The sequence below is a fragment of the Pseudophryne corroboree genome, chromosome 6 (assembly GCF_028390025.1).
Source record: "Pseudophryne corroboree isolate aPseCor3 chromosome 6, aPseCor3.hap2, whole genome shotgun sequence".
NCBI classification, from domain to species: Eukaryota; Metazoa; Chordata; class Amphibia; order Anura; family Myobatrachidae; genus Pseudophryne; species Pseudophryne corroboree.
The window spans coordinates 430,280,521-430,307,297 of record NC_086449.1 but is presented as its reverse complement, the minus strand read 5'-3'; the positions used below and the strand labels follow the sequence as shown (position 1 = coordinate 430,307,297).

Here is a 26,777-nt window from a genome sequence, read left to right as displayed (position 1 = left end):
CTCTTATCATATGATCCAACAGCGAAATTTAAACAGGAATTGGATGATATATTGACACAGGCTAGTGAGTCAGGGATTCTATCATTAGAACAGAAAAGAGCGTTGACAGTAGATTATCCTAAGATTCCGTTATTTTACACTGTACCTAAAGTACATAAATCGCTATCTAATCCACCTGGCCGACCTATAGTGTCGGCAGTAAATTCTTTATATCATCCAGTAGCCATTTTCCTAGATGCGTTTCTTAATCATTGTATTCAGAAAATTCCGTCGTATCTTAAAGATACAACATCCCTGCTGACAAGTCTACAATCATTGGGCACGCTCCCAGAAGACTTAACCCTGTGTAGCGCAGACGTGACTAGCCTCTACACCTGCATCCCACATGATGCAGGTGTAGAGGCAGTCCGTCATTTAATCACCGACAATCCTGTTTACCTTGGTCCAGAGGTTGAATTTTTCTTGAAGTTACTGACCTTAGTGTTGACACGCAATTACTTTACCTTTTGATGGTCGCATTTACCTGCAGACACTTGGCTGTGCGATGGGGTCCCCAGTGGCCCCATCGTACGCCAATGCCTACATGCATTCGATTGAACACACACTTTTTGGTTCCCCGTTCATGTCATCTATGTACTTCTATAAGAGGTACATAGATGACCTTCTTATTTTTTGGCAGGGACCACAGGAACATCTAGAGCGTTTGTTAAAGGAACACAATGACACTGGGAGTCCGGTGAAATTTACGCACCAGATGTCCCATAATGAAATACATTTTCTGGATGTCATCATTTCCATACAGGAGGGTCAATTACAAACAGCCCTATACCTTAAACCAACAGACCGTAATTCACTTTTACACCATGCCAGTTCACATCCCTTACCATTACGTAAGGGTTTGCCACAATCACAATTTTTAAGAGCTAGAAGGATCATATCAGATCCTAAACTAGTAGAACCCTCTTTGGACCGGATGGTCCATAAGTTTGAACAACGAGGATACCCACGGCAGGACTTATTGACCAGTAAACATAAAGTGATGAATCGCTCTAGAGATTCCTTGTTGAATCAGTCCAGTGTGGTAGATAAGAAACAACAAGCACAGATAATTCCGTGGGTTAATAAATTCACAGCAGCAACTACAGCCATTACACAACAGGTTAAAAAAAATTGTGTCTATCATAAATACAGATAAAGCTTTACCTGCCCTGTTGGACTCCAGGATATTACCCAGCAATACCAGGGGTTCCAACATTGGTGACAGAGTAGTGAAATTAGATGTATTTCCACTCACTAGGCAGCAGCAAACCCACTTTTTACGGCCTAAGGTGGGATGCTTTCGCTGCCTAGGTTGTTCAACGTGTAATATATTATTAACTGGCTCTAATTTCTATCATCCTCACACAGGCAAGTCATTTAAAATTTTACATCGGGTGACGTGTACGACAACTCATGATATAGATATATATATATATATATATTATATATATATGTGTGTGTGTATGTGTGTGTGTGTGTATGTATGTATGTATATATATATATATATATATATATATATATATATATATATATATATATATATATGTGTGTTGAAATGCCCCTGCGGGTTGGCTTACGTTGGTAAGACGCAACGCCAATTCCGCGAACGGATGGCCCTCCACAGAAGTGCCATCAAGCAGGCTACAGAAAAAGGGACAAGTGAACAGCCAGTGGCTCGTCACTGTTTGACAGCCAAACATAATATAGCAAGTATACGAGCCATTATCATAGATCATGTGCCCCCATTGCGTAGAGGGGGTGACCGCAATAAGATTCCCATGCAGAGAGAAAGTCAATGGATTCATGTCTTAAATACCATATCCCCAGGTGGCCTGAATGAGACTTTAGGACTTCAGTGTTTCTTATAATGAGATTTTGCATTTTTCACTTGGTATGGCTAAGTTCAATATATCCAGTTAGTGTCAGGCTCTAGTGAGCCATTGGTACATAGATCAGTAATTTAGAATTTCTTTAGTATGGTATTGTTATGGATGTTTTAAGATTTAGTGGAGATTTGTTACATTGTAGCAATATTAAGTTCTTTGTGAGACTTGTTATTTAACTACTAACTATCCAGTGGGAATGTCCTCCTTTGATTTTAATATAGGTAGTATTGAGTTAGGTAGAGTTAGCTAGTGATTTGCTCATTAGGAGCTTTTAATGTTGCATGGGTTCGTTGGAATAACACGCACTGCTTTGTTGTTATAGATAGGAGTCGCCTAGCAACACTCTTACTGACTCCCTCATTGGTGCTCCCTGTCCGGCGCTGACCGCTGACGTCATCGCTTTGAGACCCGCACACACAGCGGCCAGACTCGGCGGGAACAACAGCGCTGGACAGGTGAGTGGTGTTATTCACTAAGAGTACTTGTTAGATGGGTATATAAGATTGATGTTTTTGCAATGTGGTATGTACTGTTTGTCCCTGAAGACGGGGTGTAACCCCGAAACGGCGTAGGACCGAAATAAAGGCTTTTTTTTCACCGTTGATCAGACTGCAGAGTGCCGCTGTTACAAAGTACACTCTATAGAGAGAGATAGATAGATATATATATATATAGATATATAGATATATAGATAGATATATATATATATATATATATATATATATATATATATATATATATATATCTAATTTTTTTTTTTTTTTTTTTTTTATATTATCATCATCATGCAGAGGTGTGGCACTCAGGCTTGTAAAAATAACACTTAAGTCTGTGGAATTATGATCAACGTTTCAATATTGTCATCAGGCTTGATGACAATATTGATAATATTGAAACGTTGATCATAATTCCACAGACTTAAGTGTTATTTTTACAAGCCTGAGTGCCGCACCTGTGCATGCTACACGAATAATCCTGTGAGGGCACCGGCGCAGTTTCAAGTGGAGCAAGGAGTGCCGGACCTGATAGATAGATAGATATATATCTATCTATATCTCTATCTTTCTCTAAAATATATAATATATATTTCTGCAGCGGGGAACACTGGGGTTCCCACAGGGAATAACATCGGGGGTGTCGAGTTGGATCTTGATCCTAAAAGCTTTGACTGTTCCCAAGATGCACAGTGCCGCCTCCTCTATAACCCCGCCTCTGTGCACAGGAGCTCAGTTTGTAATACCCCTTTTCCCCCTACTAAGCACGGGTCGCAGCCGGGAGCCTGATTCAGGTGCTACCCGGCTGCGGCCCGTGCTCAGCCCCCTTTCCAACTGCGCTTACCAACCCGGCATATTGCCGGGTTGGTGACGCTGCTAGCGATGCGGCAAGGGCAGCGCTGGGAGATCACATGATCTCCCAGCGCCGCCCTTCCATAGACTGTGAACGGGAGCTGTGTCGCATCGACACGGCTTCCGTTTACACTGCACAGCTTACCGGGTTGAACACGAGTTCAACCCGTAAGCTATCTGGGTAGGATTCCCAGATCACTTGATCCGGGTTGACCACTTTTTCCGCTAGCAACAAACACTGGTAATTGCGCGCCGCCGTGCATTTACCCATGTTTTTTTAGCTAGTTGAAAAGGGGTACAAGTTGGTGCCTGCAGTGCAGGCAGCTAACAGGGAGGGCTGTGCTAGTCAGCCCTGAAAAGAGCTTTTTTAGAAGAAAGAAGACTTCCCTCACCTCCCTCAGCGGCGCTGTACTCCCGCGCCCTGGTTGCCGGGTTCTTACAGTGGAGGGCTCCGATTTCTCTTTAGGCACACACACACTTGCCGCTGCTCTCCAGTATCGCGTGGCCGCATTACAGGAAGGAGGTAAGAGGGCCCCCCAGGCGTGACCCGCTGAAAACCGCAATCCGCCGTGGTCTTTAGGAGACGGGCCGCGCGCGCGCACATGCGGAGCTGATTCTGGGACTGCTGGGCAATGTCTCCTCTGTAAAGCCGCCTGCATCATCAGCGCTGTGCATTTACAGGACACTTAAGTATTCTACATGTCATTTAGACAGTGTTAGTTAAGAACAAGTGCATTACTACAGGGATATTTAGTACAAGTACCCTGTGATATACATCTGGTCTTTACTGTGCATTGTTATATTTATATACCTATATAGCTTTACTTAGTGGTACAGTTTGTGCTTAGTATCGCTAGTCCAGTGCAGTTTAATTGTTGGTAATTTCTGCATTGTATATGTGACTGAGTGTGCCAATAGCTACTGTTTTATCTCTTTCGTGTATCCCACACATATTGCTATCCCTATTTCTGCTGCGGGGTACACTGGGTTCCACAGGGAATAACATCGGTGTGTAGAGTAGGATCTTGATCCGAGGCACTAACAGGCTAAAAGCTTTGACCTTCTTAACAGAATGCATAGTGCCGCCTCCTCTATAACCCCGCCTCCGTGCACAGGAGCTCAGTTTTGTAGTTGGTGCCATGCAGTGCAGGCATACAACAGGTGGGCTGCTCTAGCAGCCCTCAGAAGAGCTTTATTAAGTGAATATTGAAGACTTCAAGGGCTGCAGCAGAGGCACCGTGAGTGTTAGATGTCTGTCAGACATCTCCTGCTGCAGATCCACCACCTCCCCCAGCGGTGCTGTATACTCCCGTGTCCTGGTTGCCGGGTACTTACAGCGGAGGCTCCGGGATTTCATCTGTCAGACACACACACACCACCGAAGCTCTCCAGGATCACGTGGCCGCACTCAGGGAGGAGGTAGTAAGAGGGTCCCCCAGGCGGGACCCCCTGGAAATCTCGATCCGGCATGGGAAGCGGGCCGCGCTGGCGTGGACACTGTGGCAGTAGAGGGACCCCACTAGACCACCAGGGCAAGGGCACAGGTCGGTTTTACTAAAAAAGTTTACTATATAGCCCGCAGCACCCGGTGGTGAAGACCAGCAAGGGGATAAGGCTTTGACCTGTAGCCCCTCCCCTGGCCCCAGGGCGCCATTTAGGGTAAATGTTCCCGCCCTGGAGCTGTCTCTCTCTGTCTCTCTCTCTGTGTGTCTCTCTCTCTCTGTCTCTGTCTCGGTCTCGGTCTCTGTCTCTGTGTTTGGGCGCCATTATAGCAAGCAGAGCTGATCCTGGGACTGTTTGGGCAAATCCTCCCCTGTAAAGCTGCCTGCATGTCGACGCTGTGCATTTTACTGGACACTTAAGTATTCTACATGTCTGCTGACAGTGTTAGTTAAGAAACAGTGTATTTAGTCAGGGTTATATAGTACAAGTACCCTGTGATATATATCCAGTCTTTACTGTGCATTGATATATCTATCTATTGTATAGCTATACTTAGTATTACTTTGTATTGCTAGTCCAGTGCAGTTTTATTGCATGTCATAATTTCTGCATTGTACAATGTGACTGTGTGTATTTAGCTGCTGCGTGACTTCCATTTCGTGTATCTCACTCAGATTGCTATCCCTATATTCTATAACCTGAGGGGGCTAGGTGCATCAGGGTTATTAGTTAATATAGGTGTTTCACAGGATATACTTTACTGATGACCCAGAGCCTGAAGCTGCTCCTAGGAAACCGGATAGGTTTAAACGTCAAAAAGTGGTTAAACAAGTTTTACCTCATTCTGACCATTTAGTTGACATTCGTCAGGAATCATGGGAAAATCCCAAAAAGAAATTCACACCTGACAAGAAGATGCTGGCTCGCTATCCCTTCGCTGCGGAGGTAAGTAAGAATTGGGAAATACCCCCACTAGTGGATTCGTAGGTGGCGCGGCTGGTGGTATCCTCAGCTCTGCCTGTAACTACCGTCGTGTCTCTGAAAGAACAGACGGATAAGCGTGTGGAGGGTTGCTAAAAGGCGATTTACACCCTGGCAGGTGCTGTGCATGGGCCAACTATTGCAGCGACATGGGCTGCAGAGGCTATTGAAGCATGGGCTCAGGAGGTGGAAGCAGAGCTGCCTTCCAACTTTTCTGATGATGCTAGACAATGCCTTTCGTATATTGTCACAGCCTCTCATTACATTTAGGAGGCTGCTTCTGATGCCGTTATTCTGGCGGCCAAGGCTTCTACTACGTCCATTTTGGCTCTCCGGATTTTATGGTTGCGATCCTGGTCTGTGGATCTGGATTCAAAGAAAACCCTGGAGGTGCTCCCTTTTAAGGGAGACATTCTTTTTGGAGAGGACCTCAACAAGAAAGTGGCTGACTTAGCATCTGCTAAAACAGCGTGTCTACCTAGTACTGCTCCTTCAGTTGCCGAAGGTTACGAGTATTTCCTTTCGCTCCTTTTGTCCTTCAGGTAAAGCAAAAGGTCAGGCGTACCCAAAACAAGCTCGCACTTCCAAAATCTCTAAGCTCAAACCTAAACGTGCCTGGGCTGCCCATCAGCCTGCTTCCAAAACTGACAAGTTTGCTGCATGACAGGGCGGGGATCCCAGGGTGGGAGGCCGACTTCTAGGGTTTACCTAGGAATGGTTGAAGACCACTTCCGATGCCTGGGTACGGGAAGTAGTCACTCACGGTTACGCCATATCCTTCAAGAATCGTCCCCCCTCATCGATTTTGCCTGACAGGCGTCCCTTCGGATCAGGTGAAGGCGAAAACTCTTCATTCGGTGGTACAGTCCCTCCTGGACACTGGAGTGTTGGTACAGCTGCCTCTGGCTCAGAGAGGCAAGGGGTACTATTCACCGCTGTTCCTAGTCCCGACACCGAATGGGTCCTCTCGGCCAATTCTCAACCTCAAGTCCTTGAACAAATTTGTGAGAGTCTCCAAGTTTCGTATGGAAACTCTTCACTCTATTGTTCTGGCCTTGGAGCCCAGGGACTATATGGTCTCCCTGGACATTCAGGATGCTTACCTGCATATTCCTATTGCAATGTCGCATCAACAATACCTGAGGTTTGCTGTGGGAAACCTCCATTATCAATTTCGGGCTTTACTTTTTGGTTTGACCATGGCCCCGTGAGTTTTCACGAAGGTCATGGCGGTAATGACGGCTGTGCTCCGCCGTCAAGGGGTCAGGATCCTCCCGTATCTGGACGATTTGTTGATCCTGGCAAATTCCCCAGATATTCTCCTACGCCATCTGGATATGTCGCTCCAGTTTCTGCAAGCCCACGGGTGGCTCATCAACTGGAAGAAATCTTCCCTGGTCTCTGCTCAGGGCATGGTGCACCTAGGGGCGTTGGTGGACACTCAACCAGCGGTTGTTCTTGTCTCAAGAGAAGGTCCTAAAACTTCAGACAGGATTCGATGCTTCCTATCTCGTCCGAAAGTGTCGATACATTCGGCGATGCAAGTGCTAGGTCTCATGGTGTTTGCTTTCGAAATGGTCGAGTATGCTCAATTCCATTCCTGCCCTCTGCAGAAATTTTGATTCTTGCCAAGTGGGACGGCCTGCCTCACCGGATCAGGTCTCACATGATCTCCTTGTCTCCGGAGGTCCGTCTGTCACTCAGCTGGTGGCTGCAGGACCAACGATTGAGCAGGGGTCATCCCTTCTGGATCTCCAACTGGGTCCTTCTGACGACGGATGCCAGTCTGAGAGGTTGGAGCGCGGTGTTGGAGCAACACTCCCTTCAGGGTCGGTGGACCAAGGAAGAGTCTCTCCCGATAAACATTCTGGAACTGCGGGCGGTGTTCAATGCTCTGAACTTGGCCCAGCATTTAATACAGAACAGACCTGTTCAGGTGCAGTCGGACAACGCCACCACAGTGGCGCACATAAATCCTCAAGGCGGCACTCGAAGCCGCATGGCAATGAGGGAAGTATCAAGAATTCTTCAGTGGGCGGAACGTCATCTGCCAGCCATATCGGCAGTGTTCATTCCGGGGGTCCTAAACTGGGAAGCGGACCTCCTCAGTCGTCAGGACGTACACGCCAGAGAGTGGAACCTCCATGCAGAAGTATTTCAACTTCAGTGGACTAGTGGGGCCTCACAGATGTGGACCTGATGGCGTCTCAACATAATCACAGGTTTCCGGTCTTCAGAGCAAGGACAAGCGATCCTCAAGCAGCGTTCGTGGACGCTCTGGCAATTCCATGGAACTTTTGGCTGCCATACGTGTTTCCTCCAGTGTCATTCCTGCCCAGAGTAATAAGGAAGTTCAAGCAAGAAGGAGGAATCCTACTTCTGATCGCTCCAGCGTGGCCCAGATGGCATTGGTTCTCAGACCTTCAGGGTCTCTCGTTAGAGCGTCCTTCTGCTTCAACAACGACCAGACCTCCTCGTTCAGGGCCCTTGTGTTTACCAGGATTTGGCCTGTCTGGCTTTGACAGCGTGGTTCTTGAAGCTTCCATACTGAGGGCCAAAAGTTTTTCTGAGGCGGTCATTCAGACTATGTTGAAGGCCCGTAAGCTGGCTTCTGCTTGGCTTTACCATAGGGTCTGGAATTCTTACTTTGCTTGGTGCGCATCTAACAATCATGACGCGTAAAAGTTTAGTACGGCCATATTTTTGTCCTTTCTACAACAGGGCCTGGACTTGGGCCTTCGTCTGGCCTCCATCAAGTTTCATATTTCTGCCTGGTCGGTTTGGTTTCGGAGAAAAATTGCCACTCTGCCTGATGTTCATGCATTCACGCAGGGTGTGTTACGGATTTAACCTCCTTACATCCCACCTGTGGCCCCTTGGGATTTATCGGTGGTTCTGGAGGCATTACAAGAGTCTCTGTTTGAGCCTCTTGAATCTGCAAACCTTAAGTGGCTTTCCCTTAAGGTATTGTTTCTAGTGGCTATTGCCTCTGCTAGACAGGTGTCTGATTTGGGTGCCTTGTCTTGTAGGTCCCTCTATCTGGTTTTTCACTGTGACCGGGCGGTTCTTAGGATGCGTTCTGGGTACCCACCTAAGGTGGTGTCTTCTTTCCACCTTAACCAGGAGATTGTGGTTCCGGCCTTTGTCTCTCCTGAATTGTCTTCCAAAGAGCGGTCTTTGGATGTGGTACTGGCTATACGTGTCTATGTGAAAAGGACAGGAAGGAAGTCTGATTCTCTCTTTGTACTGTTTGGTTTTCGCAAACGTGGCTAGCCTGCTAACAAGCAGACCTTGGCCAGATGGATTAGAATGGTGATTGCACATGCTTATGTACAGGCTGGCCTTCCAGCTCCTGCTACCATCAAAGCCCATTTTACTCTGTCTGTTGGACCTTCTTGGGCGGCCCGCCGTGGTGCGACCCTTGAACAATTATGCGAGGCGGCTACGTGGTCCTCAGTGAACACATTCATAAGGTTCTATGCCTTTGATACAGCCACCTCCCAGGATGCTTCCTTTGGACGCCGTGTTCTTGTGCCCGCTACAGTGCATACCTTCCCATGAGGAACTGCTTTAGGACATCCCAGATGTTGTTCCCTGTGGATGAAAGAAGAATCAACCACCTGCGCTCCTTACTGAAAATCAGGCTGCTGAAATTAAATGTGACTTCCACCAATCACTAAAACACAATATAAACACAGCGCACTGATCAAGGGTATAAGACACTCTGTGTTAGATGTCTGTGGGTGTAAAACCTATCTGGGATTATCTCTTAGAGTAAATCCAGAGAAGTCCCGGTAAAGTCAATTGCAAAAACAATCAGTATTCAGAGATTTTACAGTCAATACTTGTGCTGATCTCTCAATTATAGAAGATCAGGGAATTGAAGCAATGTCCCAGTAGAATTTGACAGTCAAAAGTAAACTCTCTTATCTGGTCTCTCCCTAGGTCCTCCAAACAATTAGAAATGCTACACGTGATAAAACTTGTACTCAGTCGGCCCCACCGTTTTCAATTCTTTGTCCGTGTCCTCAAATATGGTACATGCAAAACAAATAATGGGGAATCATAGTGCAGACTTATACAAGTTTATTTGGACACGTTTACAATTAAAATGACTTAGCATGCGTACCCTCAGTGACCTTCAGTGGAAGGCACAGTAATTGGCATATAGGGGTGATTAAGAAGCTTCCCCTATTAAGCTTTACCTTCACCGAGTCCTGGGCCGCAGTAAACACCAACGCGTTTCAACCGGTGGGGCCGACTGAGTACAAGTTTTATCTTCTATAATTAAGAGAGATCAGCACAAGTATTGACTGTAAAATCTCTGAATACTGATTGTTTTTGCAATTGACTTTACCGGGACTTCTCTGGATTTACTCTAAGAGATAATCACAGATAGGTTTTACACCCACAGACATCTAACAGAGTGTCTTATACCCTTGATCAGTGCGCAGGAATTTTTTCTGTGTTTGTTCCCTGTGGAACCCAGTGTACATCGCAGAAAGATTTAACAACTGTAATTTCTTACCATAAATCTATCAGCAGGACCTGGCACAGCCACTTGCAACAGTAACGAGCTGGGTGCCCCCATATAAAAAAGTAGATAAGCGGCATGAGGTGCGCACTCCAATAATAACGTATATAATGTGCACCGGTGCCCTCCGTAATACAGTGGCATAGTCGAACAAAAAAGTCAAAGGCGGCACTGAGTCTTAATAACGTTAATAGTCTATTCGTGACTTTCGTCAAAAACAAACGTTTCAGGGCCAGTGTCAAGGTGAGGTACTCTCGATAAATGTTAAGATTCTGAGTTCTAATAATATATCAACTTGCTGCTATTGTGAAGAGCTGAATTGCCCCTATTATTGGTTACCTAGAAATAGTTTTTCTGCCTAGGACAGGGATTTTCATTCTCCTAGAGCTGTGAAATCCGTTGATTTAAATACTGTCTGGCTTCTTTCCAGAACATTTTATGATTTAGGAATTATGTTTTCATTTACAAATATATAATGGTACAGTGTCTGTGGCAAATACTGCCTTTAGTTCAGTATTGGGATGTGTATTTAAACGTGTGCCCCTTTTTTTTTTTTTCTTTCTTTTTTTTTAATGTCCCCTCTCCCAGGTTACACATTATAAACAGTACCCTCCAAATACAAGCAAAGTATATTCTTATTTTGAGTGTCGGGAAAAGAAGATCGAAAACTCCAAAATTAGGAAGGTGAAATATGAAGAAACAGTCTTTTATGGTTTGCAATACATTCTAAAGAAGTATCTAAAAGGTATGTGCATTTTAAACACACTGACCCAAATGTAAGGGACTTATGTTTACTGATCACGGAGCGAGTCTGGCAATGTAGTTTTAAAGAGGCGATTTGTTTGAAGGCAGAAAGTCTGGTTTTGTTTCAAAACTAATTGCTGATTTAAATCTAGCTGCTATAGTGCCAGAATCGCACTGGGACCAGAAATAATACTGCATGCATTGCATTAACCCAACAACTATGAACATAATAAAATTATTTTAATTTTTTAATTTTTACCTTTACAATACGTGTACATGTCCAATGCCTATTTTGGCATTAACACTATGTTTGCCAGTCTGGCTGGCCATATGCAATGAGCCCTGGCACATTCTTATTTTGTTCCCAGGTGTGTCCATTCAATAGACTAGTGGTCTTTGGGATGCCATACAAAATGTGTACGATAACCGGTGTGACCATTTAGGGTGCTTTTGTCACAATTTCTATTTTTTTTTTTCTTTCTTCATCAGGAAAAGTGGTGACCAAAGAAAAAATTAAAGAAGCCAAAGAGGTATACAGAGAGCACTTCCAAGATGATGTTTTTAATGAGACTGGATGGAATTACATCCTTGAGGTAGGAGAACATTGTTATTTTACCGTCCACAAGATTCATAAAATGGGCATAATTTTGTTTTGTTCATTTGTAACTTACTGTCTTCAAATTTCTCTTATACATATAATGCCCTATTGATTAAATAAGAACCCCACAAATGAGTAAATGACTTTCCAAGGTGTCATTTAGTCTCCCAGAATATTTCCAGACTAGAGAGAGACTTCATAGAGCCCTGAGAGGAAACAGAAGTTCCAGAAGTGCTCCTACCTGTCTGCAGTGCGGGTACAGGGAACAGTGTGTCTATGTGAGATGCCTAGCGCAACTTGGACTCTACGATATGTGTAGTGCCTCTTTCTTTACATTTTGTATCTTATTTGCATTGCAGATGCAGTGGAACACCGCAAATTGTATTAGTAATTTGTTTAATTAGTTCAAAATGCATACAAAGTCATAGATGAAGCACAATAGAGCTTGGCGTGAGGAAAAAGCAGCGGCTGCTGCACCGTAGTACTTTGTGTACAGGTTGACACATTCGCACATAATATTGATCAATGCAATTTAGCAAAGTAGTCGTATTTACGCAACTAAGATACACATTTTGCATGACAAAGGTGCTCAATGTGACCGTTGCCCAGCGAGATGGCGTTTCCTTCCTCTTTCCTCAGCCAACTACCACTGCCCCCATTCCCTCCAGCAGTTTATCTCTTGAGACTCGCTCACTCGCTCGCTCTCTCTCCTTTCTTTCTTTTTTTTTCCCCCTTTCTGTGGGTATTCTAGCCCCTGCTCATTTTCATTTGTTTGAATTTCGCAGACACATCATTAATATACTATGGGGTATATTCAGAAAGCAGTTAAGAGTTGATAAGTTGCCCATGGCAACCAATAAGCTGCTCTGTTTAATTTTATAGTATGCAAATTATAAATGTTACTTCAATGCTGATTGGTTGCCATGTGCAACTTCTCCAGAGGCTCACTTCCCCTCTTTTCACTGCTTCATAAATAGACCCCTATATTGTGCCCAGTGATTTGTTTAACTCCTGTCCAATATCATCTCCTGGTGTAAAACTGGCACACATGGTACTGTTCCACCTGCTGTAATATGCTGCTACTATAGTGTTCACTCTAGGAGTGAAAAGGGGCAGGGCGCCGGACTCCGGGGGCACACGAAGCCGCGCGCGCGTCCGAAATGGGGGTGCGGCCACGCAAATTAGGGGGCGTGGCTACGCCCTCGTCATTTTAGGGGGTGGTGCGGCCCACAGACGCTACTATAGAGAGCGTCTGTGGCCGGCGACGTCACTGTTGGGGGCGTGCCCAGCACCTCCGTCGGTGCTGGGCTTCCCCCAGCCCTCTCCCAATGCGTGAATGGATGCCGCGCGCATGCGCACGGCATCTATACACGCCGGGAGGGCAGGGAGCGGGCGGCTGTTCTAGCAGGGCGCCGCAAAAGGGGCAGGGCGGGTTTTGCCTGTTAAAAAACGGGCAGGGCGCGGCGCCCTGCTAAAACAGCCTAGAGTGAACACTATACTACATACAGGTTGAGTATCCCATATCCAAATATTCCGAAATACGGAATATTCCGAAATACGGAATATTCCGAAATACAGACTTTTTTTGTGTGAGACTGAGATAGTGAAACCTTTGTTTTTTTGATAGCTCAATGTACACAAACTTTGTTTAATGCTCAAAGGTAATAAAAATATTGTATTAAATGACCTTCTGGCTGTGTGTATAAGGTGTATATGAAACATAAATGAGTTGTGGGAATGTACACACACTTTGTTTAATGTACAAAGTTATAAAAAAATATTGGCTAAAATTACCTTCAGGCTGGGGGTATAAGGTGTATATGGAATATAAATGCATTCTGTGCTTAGATTTAGGTCCCATCACCATAAAGGGGTATATGCAATTGCGGTCGAATTCGCGGCAATTTTCGCCGTTTTTCAAATTCGACCAAATTCGCCAGGTGAATTCCGGAAGGTGGCTTCCGGAATTCACCATATTCAATGAAAAACGGATTCGCCAGGGTCGCGGGCGAAAATCGGCCGATTTGGCGGATTTTGCCGCGATTTTAAAAAACGGGAAAAATCGTGAAAAACCCGAAAAAAAAATGGCGTGGGGTCCCCCCCCAAAGCATAACCAGCCTCGGGCTCTTTGAGCTGGTCCTGGTTCTAAAAATGCAGGGGAAAAATTGGCCAGGGATCCCCCGTATTTTTAAAACCAGCACCGGGCTCTGCGCCTGATGCTGGTGCCAAAAATACGGGGGACAAAAAGAGTAGGGGTCCCCCGTATTTTTAACACCAGCATCGGGCTCCACTAGCTGGACAGATAATGCCACAGCCGGGGGTCACTTTTATGCCGTGCCCTGCGGCCGTGGCATTAAATATCCAACTAGTCACCCCTGGCCGGGGTACCCTGGGGGAGTGGGGACCCCTTCAATCAAGGGGTCCCCCCCCCCAGCCACCCAAGGGCCAGGAGTGAAGCCCGAGGCTGTCCCCCCCCATCCAATGGGCTGCGGATGGGGGGGCTGATAGCCTTTGTGAAAATTAAAAGATAATGTTTTTTCCAGTAGTACTACAAGTCCCAGCAAGCCTCCCCCGCAAGCTGGTACTTGGAGAACCACAAGTACCAGCATGCGGGAGAAAAACGGGCCCGCTGGTACCTGTAGTACTACTGGGAAAAAAATACCCAAATAAAAACAGGACACAGACACCTTTGACAGTAAAACTTTATTACACACTACCGACACACACATACTTACCTATGTTGACACGCCGACTGCCACGGTCTCCGACGATCCGAGGGTACCTGTGAAAAAATGATACTCACCTTCCAGCGTCCAGAGAGATAAATCCACGTACTTGTTAAAAAAAAAAGAAAACGCAAAAACCCGAGCCATACCGGACTAGAAAGGGGTCCAATGTTTTCACATCAGACCCCTTTCTCCCGAATGCCGGGACATCACGTGACTCCTGTCACTGATGTCCCTTCAGCCAATCAGGAAGCGCTACTGCCGTTGCGCTCACCTGATTGGCTGAGCGCTGTCTGTACTGTGACAGCGCCTCGCAAAGCCGCTCCATTACTTTCAATGGTGGGAACTTTGCGGGTAGCGGTGGGGTCACCCGCCGGTCAGCCGCTGACCGGCGGTGACCTTACCGCTAGCCGCTAAGTTCCCACCATTGAATATAATGGAGGGAGCTGTGCGATGCGCTGTCACAGTGCAGACAGCGCTCAGCCAATCAGGTGAGCGCAACAAAGTTGCGCTTCCTGATTGGCTTAGAGACCTGTCTGTGACAGCTGTCACTGACAGGTCTCATTCGTGGAAAGGTGTCCCATGTGTCAGCATGGGACCCCTTTCAGTCCGGCATGGAGCGGGTGTTCGCTTTGTTTTTTTGCCAAGTACGTGGATTTATCTCTGGACCATGGCTGAGGTGAGTATATTGAACTTTTCTTTTCAGGTATCCGTGGATTCTACATGGAGAAGAGGACCGATGTCGGCGTGTGAACATAGGTAAGTATGTGTGTGTCGACGTATGAAATAAAGTTTTACTGTCGACGGTGTGTGTGTCCTGTTTTTATTTGGGTATTTTTTTCCCAGTAGTACTACAGGTACCAGCGGGCCCGTTTTTCTCCCGCATGCTGGTACTTGTGGTTCTCCAAGTACCAGCTTGCGGGGGAGGCTTGCTGGGACTTGTAGTACTACTGGAAAAAACAATATCTTTTTATTATCACAAAAGGCTATCAGCCCCCCCATCCGCAGCCCATTGGATGGGGGGGGACAGCCTCGGGCTTCACCCCTGGCCCTTGGGTGGCTGGGGGGGGGGGACCCCTTGATTGAAGGGGTCCCCACTCCCCCAGGGTACCCCGGCCAGGGGTGACTAGTTGGATATTTAATGCCACGGCCGCAGGGCACGGCATAAAAGTGACCCCCGGCTGTGGCATTATCTGTCCAGCTAGTGGAGCCCGATGCTGGTGTTAAAAATACGGGGGACCCCTACTCTTTTTGTCCCCCGTATTTTTGGCACCAGCACCAGGCGCAGAGCCCGGTGCTGGTTTTAAAAATACGGGGGATCCCCTGTCAATTTTTTCCCTGCATTTTTAGAACCAGGACCAGCTCGAAGAGCCCGAGGCTGGTTATGCTTTGGAGGGGGGACCCCACGCCATTTTTTTTTATGATTTTACCGTTCCAGCATAAAAAAAAAAAAAAAAAATAAAAAAATAATATTTTAAAAAATATATAAATAATATTTGTGCCTCCAAAAAAAAAAAAAAAAGTACCTAATCCCTTCTAATATAAATAGATCTTCTATTCCCAGAAAAAAAAACACAAAAAAAAACATGTTTAAAATTTTTTTATTTGTTTTCACCCTCCAAAGTGTGGCGGATTGAAAATGACGAATTTGCTGTCTAAAAGCCCTGCTGTCGAATTTCCAAACTTGAATTGAATATGCTTTGGTCGAATTGCAGCACTTGTATCACTGCAGAAAAGTCGAATTTGCAAAAATTCGAATTTCAAAAAGTCGAATTTTGAAAGTCCGTTTTTTGGTCGGAAAGCACTGAATTGCATAGGCGATTTTTTTTTTGGGTCGAAAATGACCCGAAATTCGACAATTTCGGGAATTCGACCGCAATTGCATATACCCCAATATCTCATTATGGTATGCAATTATTCCAAAATACGGAAAAATCCGATATCCAAAATTCCTCTGGTCCCAAGCATTTTGGATAAGGGATACTCAACCTGTATTGAGTTTTTAATGGCTTTGCCACTTGACTGAAATGGCCTTTTATTGTGTAAGCTTATGTTTTGGCACTCAATGCATCAAACTCTACATCAGCCCCTCGGGCTTAGTTACTGTCAAGAACTGCCCTGGGAGCCATTTATTAAATCATGCTGCATACTAATCAAATACAAATCTGTTATTTACGTGTACTCTGTATTTCTAATAACTGGGTTAGCAGGGCCTACTTATTTCCTGTGACCTGGAGTTACTGAGGTGATTTGCATAAACTGAATTTATTTTTTGTTTCTAAGATCCAAAGTTCCAAAGTGTGGTGTGCTGTTATGTTGCACAAGAGAGAGTGATAGATTTATAGCTATATTCCCACCATTCCCGATCAGCAACACTCCCCTTCCATGCTATCTATATAAGAACGTCACCACTTTCATCTCTGCAGCTGTCTGACTTACACATGTAGCCATGCTCCTCTTACTGCGAAACAGCATGCTGTAATACGGCTTGCTGTATGGTATGTCAGCTGCCACTATTCACACCCAGGCGATCGCTCCATTAATTGCTAAATAGTATCACAGCATGGTGTGCCAGGCTGAGAGTATAACATTCTATATTGCAGTAAGATGAGCATGGCTACATCTATAGATTAAAAAAAAAAAAAGGCCTGGCATTGATGTCGGCTGTCACTGGCTGTTACATCACTGCATGGGGAAATGAGGGTCCAGAGAGTGGATCTCCTTTTAAAAGCTGTTGGGCGCAATGGGACAGCATGTGTTGACCAAAGCTCAGCTAGCAGCGGTTGCATCCAATATGAATACCAGTTAAGTGCTTAATTTTGAGAACAGACTATACAGAAAACCTTTAGCCTCCGAATCCATTTTAAAAATAGAAAGGTGATTCTTGCTTTAATGCGCATCATCATCCCACATAGCCCCCGATTCAACATCACTCGTAAATGTGCTGAAATCACTATTCGCCAATTTTAGCACATGTGCGCATGCCGGAGCGCACATGTGCAAGGTCTTAAACTGGGCTCTCTTCGGAATGCAGTCAGTCTAAGACCTGGCAGAGGGGGCATTGATGTTGCGTTTTGTGGGCGTTGGCCCACTGTTTGGGGGATGGGACAACGCAGGCATGTACGGACTGTTTCTGGGGCGGGCCGCGGTGGCTACGTGACGTTGCATGCAACTACTGCAACCCAAAGGATGGCGGCCCTCCGTCTGCCTTAGGGAAGTGCTTGCATGTTAGCGCAGAGGGGGAGGGGCCAGAATGCGGTGCGGAATTGCCCTGTGTTGGGTGTCCCCCTGCATGTCAGTTTAAAGGTTTGTAGTTGTGCGAATTTTCACACAACTACAACCTATGCTGAATTAGGCACAAACTGTGGACTGCTCAAACCCCCACAGAGTATCACATTGACAGGAACACCGATGTCAGCCCATTCACTAAGGTGATTACCCTGGAGCAGTGTGCATCTTAATCTGTGGATCTTTATAACCATCACTCTGTAACTGTATTGCATATTACAGGGGTTCACTACGATATGCCGGCGGTCGGGCTCCCGGCGACCAGCATACCGGCGCCGGGAGCCCGACCGCTGGCTTACCGACAGTGTGGCGAGCGCAAATGAGCCCCTTGCGGGCTCGTTGCGCTCCCCACACTACGCGCGCCACACTATTTTATTCTCCCTCCAGGGGGGTCGTGGACCCCCACGAGGGAGAATAAGTGTCGGTATGCCGGCTGTCGGGATCCCGGTGCCGGTATACTGTGCGCCGGGATCCCGACAGTCTGCATACTGAAGACAACCCATATTACAGAATAAGATTTTGTACATTTTGAGTATTAATAATAATTATTATTATTATTATTTATTATTATTTCTCTAACGTCCTAGTGGATGCTGGGGACTCCGTAAGGACCATGGGGAATAGACTGGCTCCGCAGGAGACATGGGCACTTTAAGAAAGAATTTAGATTCTGGTGTGCTCTGGCTCCTCCCTCTATGTACCTCCTCCAGACCTCAGTTTGAATCTGTGCCCGGACGACCTGGGTGCTGTTTAGTGAGCTCTCCTGAGCTTGCTATAAGAAAGTATTTTATTTTCAGGGAGCTCTGCTGGCAACAGACTCCCTGCATCGTGGGACTGAGGGGAGAGAAGCAGCCCTACTTTCTGCAGATAGGTCCTGCTTCTTAGGCTACTGGACACCATTAGCTCCAGAGGGGTCGTACATAGGATCTCACCCTTTGTCGTCCGATCCCGGAGCCGTGCCGCCGTCCCCCTCGCAGAGCCGGAAGACAGAAGCCGGGTGAAAGAAGCAAGAAGACTTCGAAATCGGCGGCAGAAGACTCCAGTCTTCACTGAGGTAGCGCACAGCACTGCAGCTGTGCGCCATTGCTCCCACACTACACCCACATACTCCGGTCACTGTAAGGGCGCAGGGGGGGGGGGGGGGTGCCCTGGGCAGCAATTAGGACCTCTTGGCTACAGTTGGGCACTGTATATATGTATGAGCCCCCGCCCTAATATTGTACATAAACGCGGGACAGAAGCCCGCCGCTGAGGGGGCGGGGCTTCTTCCTCAGCACTCACCAGCGCCATTTTTTTTCCACAGCTCCGCTGAGAGGAAGCTCCCCAGGCTCTCCCCTGCAGATACACGGTAGAAGAGGGTAAAAAAGAGAGGGGGGGGCACATAATTAGGTGCAAAAATCATTATTACAGCGGCTACTGGGTTAACACTAAGTTACTGTGTGATTCCTGGGTTATATAGCGCTGGGGTGTGTGCTGGCATACTCTCTCTCTCTGTCTCTCCAAAGGGCCTTGTGGGGGAACTGTCTTCAAAAAGAGCATCCCCTGTGTGTGTGGTGTGTCTGTACACTTGTGTCGACATGTTTGGCGAGGAAGGCTATGTGGAAGCAGAGCGGGAGCAAATGAATGTGGTGTCTCCGCCGACTGCGCCGACACCTGATTGGATGGATATGTGGAAGGTTTTAAATGATAATGTTAATTCCTTGCATAAAAGGTTGGATAAAGCTGAAACCTTAGGACAGTCAGGGTCTCAGCCTGTGCCTGATCCTATGTCGCAGAGGCCGTCAGGGTCTCAGAAGCGCCCACTATCCCAAATTGTTGACACAGATACCGACATGGATTCTGACTCCAGTGTCGATTACGATGATGCAAAGTTACAGCCTAAATTGGCTAAATCCATCCGTTATATGATTATAGCAATTAAGGATGTGTTGCACATCACAGAGGAAACCCCAGTCCCTGACAAGAGGGTTCATATGTATGGGGAAAAAAGGCAGGTGGTGACCTCCCCCCCCCCCCCCCCCCCCCCTTCACACGAGCTAAATGAGTTATGTGAAAAGGCATGGGAATCTCCAGATAAAAAAACTGCAGATTTCCAAACGGATGCTTATGGCGTATCCTTTCCCGCCAACGGACAGGTTACGCTGGGAATCTGCCCCTAGGGTAGACAAAGCTTTAACACACTTATCCAAGAGGGTAGCCCTGCCGTCACAGGATACGGCCACCCTAAAAGATGCTGCGGATAGAAAGCAAGAGGGTACCCTGAAGTCCATTTATACACATTCGGGTACCTTACTAAGGCCGGCAATTGCGTCGGCCTGGGTGTGTAGTGCGGTAGCAGCATGGACGGATACCTTATCTGAGGAACTTGATACCTTAGACAAGGATACTATCTTAATGACCCTGGGGCATATAAAAGACGCTGTCCTATATATGAGAGATGCTCAAAGAGACATTAGCCTACTGGGCTCTAGAATAAATACAATGTCGATTTCTGCCAGAAGGGTCATGTGGACTCTGCAATGGACAGGTGATGCAGACTCAAAAAGGCACATGGAGGTTTTACCTTACAAGGGTGAGGAATTGTTTGGGGAGGGTCTCTCGGACCTGGTCTCCACAGCTACTGCTGGAAAGTCAAATGTTATGCCATATGTTTCCTCACAACCTAAGAAAGCACCGTATTACCAAATGCAGTCCTTTCGATCAAAAAAAGGGAAGAAAGTCCGAGGTGCGTCCAGAGGAAGGAAGCTGCACAACACAGCTAGTTCCCAGGAACAGAAGTCCTCCCCGGCTTCCACAAAATCCACCGCATGACGCTGGGGCTCCACAGGCGGAGCTAGGCCCGGTGGGGGCGCGTCTCCGAAATTTCAATCACAAGTGGGTTCACTCCCAGGTGGATCCCTGGGCAATAGATATTGTGTCTCAGGGATACAAGCTGGAATTCGAAGAGATGCCCCCTCACCGATACCTCAAATCGGCCCTGCCAGCTTCCCCCTTGGAGAGGGAAATCGCGTTAGCTGCAATTCACAAATTGTATCTTCAACAGGTGGTGGTCAAGGTTCCCCTCCTTCAACAAGGAAAGGGTTATTATTCGACCATGTTTGTGGTACCAAAACCGGACGGTTCGGTCAGACCCATATTGAATTTAAAATCCCTGAACATATACCTGAAAAGGTTCAAGTTCAAGATGGAATCGCTCAGAGCGGTCATCGCAAGCCTGGAAGGGGGGGATTTTATGGTGTCTCTGGACATCAAGGATGCATACCTTCATGTCCCCATTTATCCACCTCATCAGGCGTACCTCAGATTTGTGGTACAGGATTGTCATTACCAATTTCAGACGTTGCCGTTTGGTCTCTCCACGGCACCGAGAATATTTACCAAGGTAATGGCGGAAATGATGGTACTCCTGCGGAAGCAAGGGGTCACAATTATCCCATACTTGGACGATCTCCTCATAAAGGTGAGGTCCAGAGAGCAGTTGCTGATCAGCGTAGCACGCTCTCTGGAAGTGTTACGACAACACGGCTGGATTCTAAATATTCCAAAGTCGCAGTTGATTCCTACGACTCGTCTGCCCTTCCTGGGCATGATTCTGGACACAGACCAGAAGAGGGTTTATCTCCCGATTGGAGAAGGCTCAAGAGCTAATGACACTGGTCAGAAACCTATTGAAACCAAAACAGGTGTCGGTGCATCACTGCACGCGAGTCCTGGGAAAGATGGTGGCATCATACGAGGCCATTCCCTTCGGCAGGTTCCATGCGAGGACCTTTCAATGGGATCTACTGGACAAATGATCCGGATCACATCTTCAGATGCATCGGTTAATCACCCTATCCCCCAGGGCCAGGATGACTCTCCTGTGGTGGCTGCAAAGTGCTCACCTCCTCGAGGGCCGCAGATTCGGCATTCAGGACTGGGTCCTGGTGACCACGGATGCAAGCCTCCGAGGGTGGGGGCAGTCACACAGGGAAGAAATTTCCAAGGTCTGTGGTCAAGTCAGGAGACTTGCCTCCACATCAACATCCTGGAACTAAGGGCCATATACAACGCCCTACACCAAGCGGAGTCTCTACTTCGCAACCACCCGGTTCTGATTCAGTCAGACAACATCACCGCAGTGGCTCATGTAAACCGCCAAGGCGGCACAAGGAGCAGGGTGGCGATGGTAGAAGCCACCAGAATTCTTCGCTGGGCGGAGAATCACGTAAGCGCACTGTCAGCAGTGTTCATTCCGGGAGTGGACAACTGGGAAGCAGACTTCCTCAGCAGGCACGACCTCCACCCGGGAGAATGGGGACTTCATCAAGAAGTCTTCGCGCAGGTTGCAAGTCGGTGGGAACTGCCACAGGTGGACATGATGGCATCCCGCCTCAACAAAAAGCTACAGAAGTATTGCGCCAGTTCAAGAAACCCTCAGGCGATAGCTGTGGACGCACTGGTGACGCCGTGGGTGTTCCAGTCGGTCTATGTATTTCCTCCTCTTCCTCTCATACCCAAGGTGCTGAGAATCATAAGAAAACGAGGAGTGAGAACAATGCTCATTGTTCCGGATTGGCCAAGAAGGACTTAGTATCCAGATCTGCAAGAAATGCTCACAGAGGACCCGTGGCCTCTGCCTCTAAGACAGGACTTGTTGCAACAGGGGCCCTGTCTGTTCCAAGACTTACCGCGGCTGCGTTTGACGGCATGGCGGTTGAACGCCGGATCCTAGCAGAAAAAGGCATTCCGGATGAGGTCATTCCTACGCTGATAAAGGCTAGGAAGGACGTGACGGCTCAACATTATCACCGTATATGACGAAAATATGTTGCTTGGTGTGAGGCCAGGAATGCCACTACGGAGGAATTCCAGTTGGGCCGTTTCCTTCACTTCCTACAGTCGAGAGTGACTTTGGGCCTAAAATTGGGTTCCATTAAGGTCCAGATTTCGGCCCTATCCATTTTCTTTCAAAAAGAACTGGCTTCTCTGCCTGAAGTGCAGATGTTTGTAAAGGGAGTGCTGCATATTTAGCCCCCTTTTGTGCTTCCAGTGGCACCTTGGGATCTTAACGTGGTGTTGAGTTTCCTGAAGTCACACTGGTTTGAACCACTCAAGACGGTGGAATTGAAATATCTCGCGTGGAAGGTGGTCATGCTACTAGCCTTGGCTTCGGCTAGGCGTGTGTCAGAATTGGCGGCTTTGTCACATCAAAGCCCTTATCTGGTTTTCCATGCGGATAGAGCAGAATTGTGGACCCGCCCACAATTTCTGCCAAAAGTGGTTTCATCCTTTCATATAAACCAACCTATTGTGGTGCCTGTGGCTACTACTGACTTGGAGGATTCCGAGTTACTGGATGTGGTCAGGGCTTTGAAGGTTTATGTAGCCAGAACGGCTAGGGTCAGGAAAACAGAATCTTTGTTTATCCTGTATGCTTCCAACAAGCTTGGGGCGCCTGCTTCAAAGCAAACTATTGCTCGCTGGATCTGTAACACGATTCAGCAGGCTCATTCTGCGGCTGGGTTGCCGCTGCCTAAATCAGTTAAGGCCCATTCCACAAGGAAGGTGGGCTCTTCTTGGGCGGCTGCCCGAGTGGTCTCGGCATTACAGCTTTGCCGAGCGGCTACTTGGTCAGGTTCAAACACCTTTGCAAGGTTCTACAAGTTTGATACCCTGGCTGAGGAGGACCTTGTGTTTGCTCATTCGGTGCTGCAGAGTCATCCTCACTCTCCCGCCCGTTTGGGAGCTTTGGTATAATCCCCATGGTCCTTACGGAGTCCTCAGCATCCACTAGGACGTTAGAGAAAATAAGATTTTACTTACCGGTAAATCTATTTCTCGTAGTGGATGCTGGGCGCCCGTCCCAAGTGCGGACTTCTTCTGCAATGCTTGTATATAGTTATTGCTTAAATAAGGGTTATGTTATAGTTGCATCAGGGTTTATCTGATGCTCTGTTATTGTTCATACTGTTAACTGGGTAAAGTTATCACAAGTTATACGGTGTGATGGGTATGAGTCTTACCCTGGATTCCCAAAATCCTTTCCTTGTACTGTCAGCTCTTCCGGGCAGTTTCTCTAACTGAGGTCTGGAGGAGGGACATAGAGGGAGGAGCCAGAGCACACCAGAATCTAAATTCTTTCTTAAAGTGCCCATGTCTCCTGCGGAGCCCGTCTGTTCCCCATGGTCCTAACGGAGTCCCCAGCATCCACTACGGACTACGAGAAATAGATTTACCGGTAAGTAAAATCTTATTTTTTTTATTTTTTTGTAACAATGGTAATTTCTAAACAACAATTACTTTAGAATATAGCATCAGAACAAGTTACTGTTTAGTTATTTAATGTAGAAATACATATCTTAAGGCTTTCTAACCTTTAACTTTTCTGTACTGGCCTTTAAAACTTGGCTCCAAGTCCAATCTGTAGAGCAGTCCTTCTCAGCTCCCTGTACTCTACAATAGGAGCACAATGAGAAGGACGGATGAATAGTATGACTTACTAGTATTTTAGCATTCTTTTCTAAATTATCCTTAGAATAACACACAGCCATGTAACCCATTGCTATATCTTGTGTATTTGTCTCACAGAAATATGATGGCCACCTGCCTATTGAAGTTAAGGCTGTGCCTGAAGGTAGTGTAATACCCAGAGGGAATGTGCTGTTTACAGTAGAAAATACAGATCCTGAATGCTACTGGCTCACAAACTGGGTTGAGGTTTGTTTAATTAAAATGCTTTCAAAATGTGTACTTGTGTTTTTCTTAACTGCGTGCAAAAATTTGCTGTTCACCTTGAAAAATGACCTAAATGCATACTTGCCTACTCTCCCGGAATGGCCGGGAGGCTCCCGAAAATCGGGTGACCCTCCTGGCCCCACGGAAGAGCAGACAAGTCTCCCGGTTTTTAACTTGCCCCCTTGCCCGGCGACCCACTTTGAGAGTAAAGTGGGCGGTCCGGACAGTAGATGACGCGATTCTTGTTGAATCGCGTCATCATAGTCACGCCCCCTGCTATAAAATGCCGGTTATAGCGGCATTACCGAGCCGGGGGGGCTCAATGGTGTAACCCCGCCCTCGTTCCGCCTCTGTCCCTCCTACACCCGCCCCATTCCGCCTCTTCCCCGCCCCGTCCCGCCTCCTCCCCGCCCACTCCTCTCGTCATTTTCCTCCATTGAGCCGTCCTGGCAGCTCTCTCCCGGAGAGAGCTGCCAAAAAGTAGGCAAGTATGCCTAAATGTACGCATGTTAACATTCTAGATCTCCCCCAGCCCCACTTTATTTCCTAATCCTGCCCAATGGTAAGTTAGTGTTTTCTATATTGACCTCCTAGATGTTTTATGTTTTATGTTCTATGTTCTCTTAAATAGGTTGCATAATTTTATGATCAATGGCTAGGGGCAGGGTATTTACAGCTCCATCACTATGAAGGGTTGCTATTGGTTTTGAAGGCAATTAACTCTATAATTGATTAGTAAAAACTGCAAGAGCCTGAATTTCTTGTTTCTTGACACCTCGCAATAAAGAGAATTAGGCCCACATTTATGAATTAGGCCCACATTTATTAAACCTTAAAAAGTGATAGAGTGGAGACGGATAAAGGGAGATAAATGACCAGCCAATCTGCTTCCTAAATGCCATGTCACAGGATGTGTTTGAAAAATGATAGTTAGGAGCTGATTTGTGTTTTATCAGTCTCCACTTGATCACGTTTTAAGGCTTAATACATTTTGGGCCTTAGTATCTTGTATGTATGTTTCCCCTTCAGGGTCCACAGTAGTCCACAGGACCCACCTTGGGTAATAGGTAGTGATGAGCGGATTCGGTTTTACTCGGTTTTACTCGGTTCTCAAAACGGCATCTTATTGGCTCACGGATGTCACGTGTTTTGGATAGCCAATAAGATGCCGTTTTGAGAACCGAGTAAAACCGAGTAAAACCGAACCTCGCTCATCACTAGTAATAGGTGGTGTCAGAGGAACGGGCACTAAACGGTTTAAAGCTTTCAAGCTCCCAGGATGCAATGGTCCAGCCTCCCTATAACTCCGCCTCCTGGCTCAGGGAATTCAGTTTTCGTTTTTTGGTGCGGCAGGAGCCAGACCACTTTGAAAACACAGTTTCTCCGCCGGGTTGCGACAACAGTTACCTCCGTGTAAACACTGCTGTTTCAGCGGGCGCCAGCTAGATGTACTAGCAAGTCCATACTGACAATCCCACGCTGCGGACAGAGAACGGGGAGAAGGTAAGGTGTCTTTTCCAGTTAGCGGTTTAAGACGCTTATAATGCAGCCTTACTGTCTCGGGTGGAGACTACCGTACAGTTGCTTTCACGGCTGCCACCTCGGGTGCGCCAGCGCTAGGCCTCATGGATCATAGGTTCTGGGGATTAGTAGAGGCCGCAATCCCTGGGGTGAAATCGGCAGTGGGGAGTAAGATGCTCCCCTGGTCGCCCCTCCCCCCAGTTCATGACCAGTTTCCCGCCATTAATTGATATTTCCGCTTCCATCTGAGACACTTAAACAATACATAGTAACAGTTTCTAAGGTTGAAAAAACACAATTTGTCCATCGAGTTTCTGTTGGTGATCTCCTACACTGTAATATTTTTAAGACTAATTTAACTGTGGTGCATGTTTAGTCTGTTTCTCTGACGTCCTAGTGGATGCTGGGACTCCGTAAGGACCATGGGGAATAGCAGCTCCGCAGGAGACAGGGCACAAGAATAAAAGCTTTAGGATCAGGTGGTGTGCACTGGCTCCTCCCCCTATGACCCTCCTCCAAGCCTCAGTTAGATTTTTGTGCCCGAACGAGAAGGGTGCAGGCTAGGTGGCTCTCCTGAGCTGCTTAGAATAAAAGTATATTTTAGGTTTTTTATTTTCAGTGAGTCCTGCTGGCAACAGGCTCACTGCATCGTGGGACTAAGGGGAGAAGAAACGGACTCACCTGCGTGCAGAGTGGATCGGGTTTCTTAGGCTACTGGACATTAGCTCCAGAGGGACGATCACAGGTTCAGCCTGGATGGGTCCCGGAGCCGCGCCGCCGGCCCCCTTACAGAGCCAGAAGAGCGAAGAGGTCCGGTGAAATCGGCGGCAGAAGACGATCCTGTCTTCAGACTAAGGTAGCGCACAGCACCGCAGCTGTGCGCCATTGCTCTCAGCACACTTCACACTCCGGTCACTGAGGGTGCAGGGCGCTGGGGGGGAGCGCCCTGAGACG

General features: G+C 47.1%; 1 protein-coding gene across 2 annotated transcripts in view; it reads left to right on the top strand.

Moving 5' to 3' along the window:
* The window catches only part of NAMPT (nicotinamide phosphoribosyltransferase), a 172,029-nt gene that overhangs the window by 111,178 nt on the left and 34,074 nt on the right, over positions 1–26,777 (top strand). For both annotated transcript variants that reach the window (XM_063927050.1, XM_063927049.1), the window contains exons 2-4: positions 10,818–10,974; positions 11,463–11,566; positions 24,156–24,284. In XM_063927050.1, the coding sequence (XP_063783120.1) occupies positions 10,818–10,974; positions 11,463–11,566; positions 24,156–24,284 (390 nt within the window). The remainder of the gene's footprint in view (positions 1–10,817; positions 10,975–11,462; positions 11,567–24,155; positions 24,285–26,777) is intronic.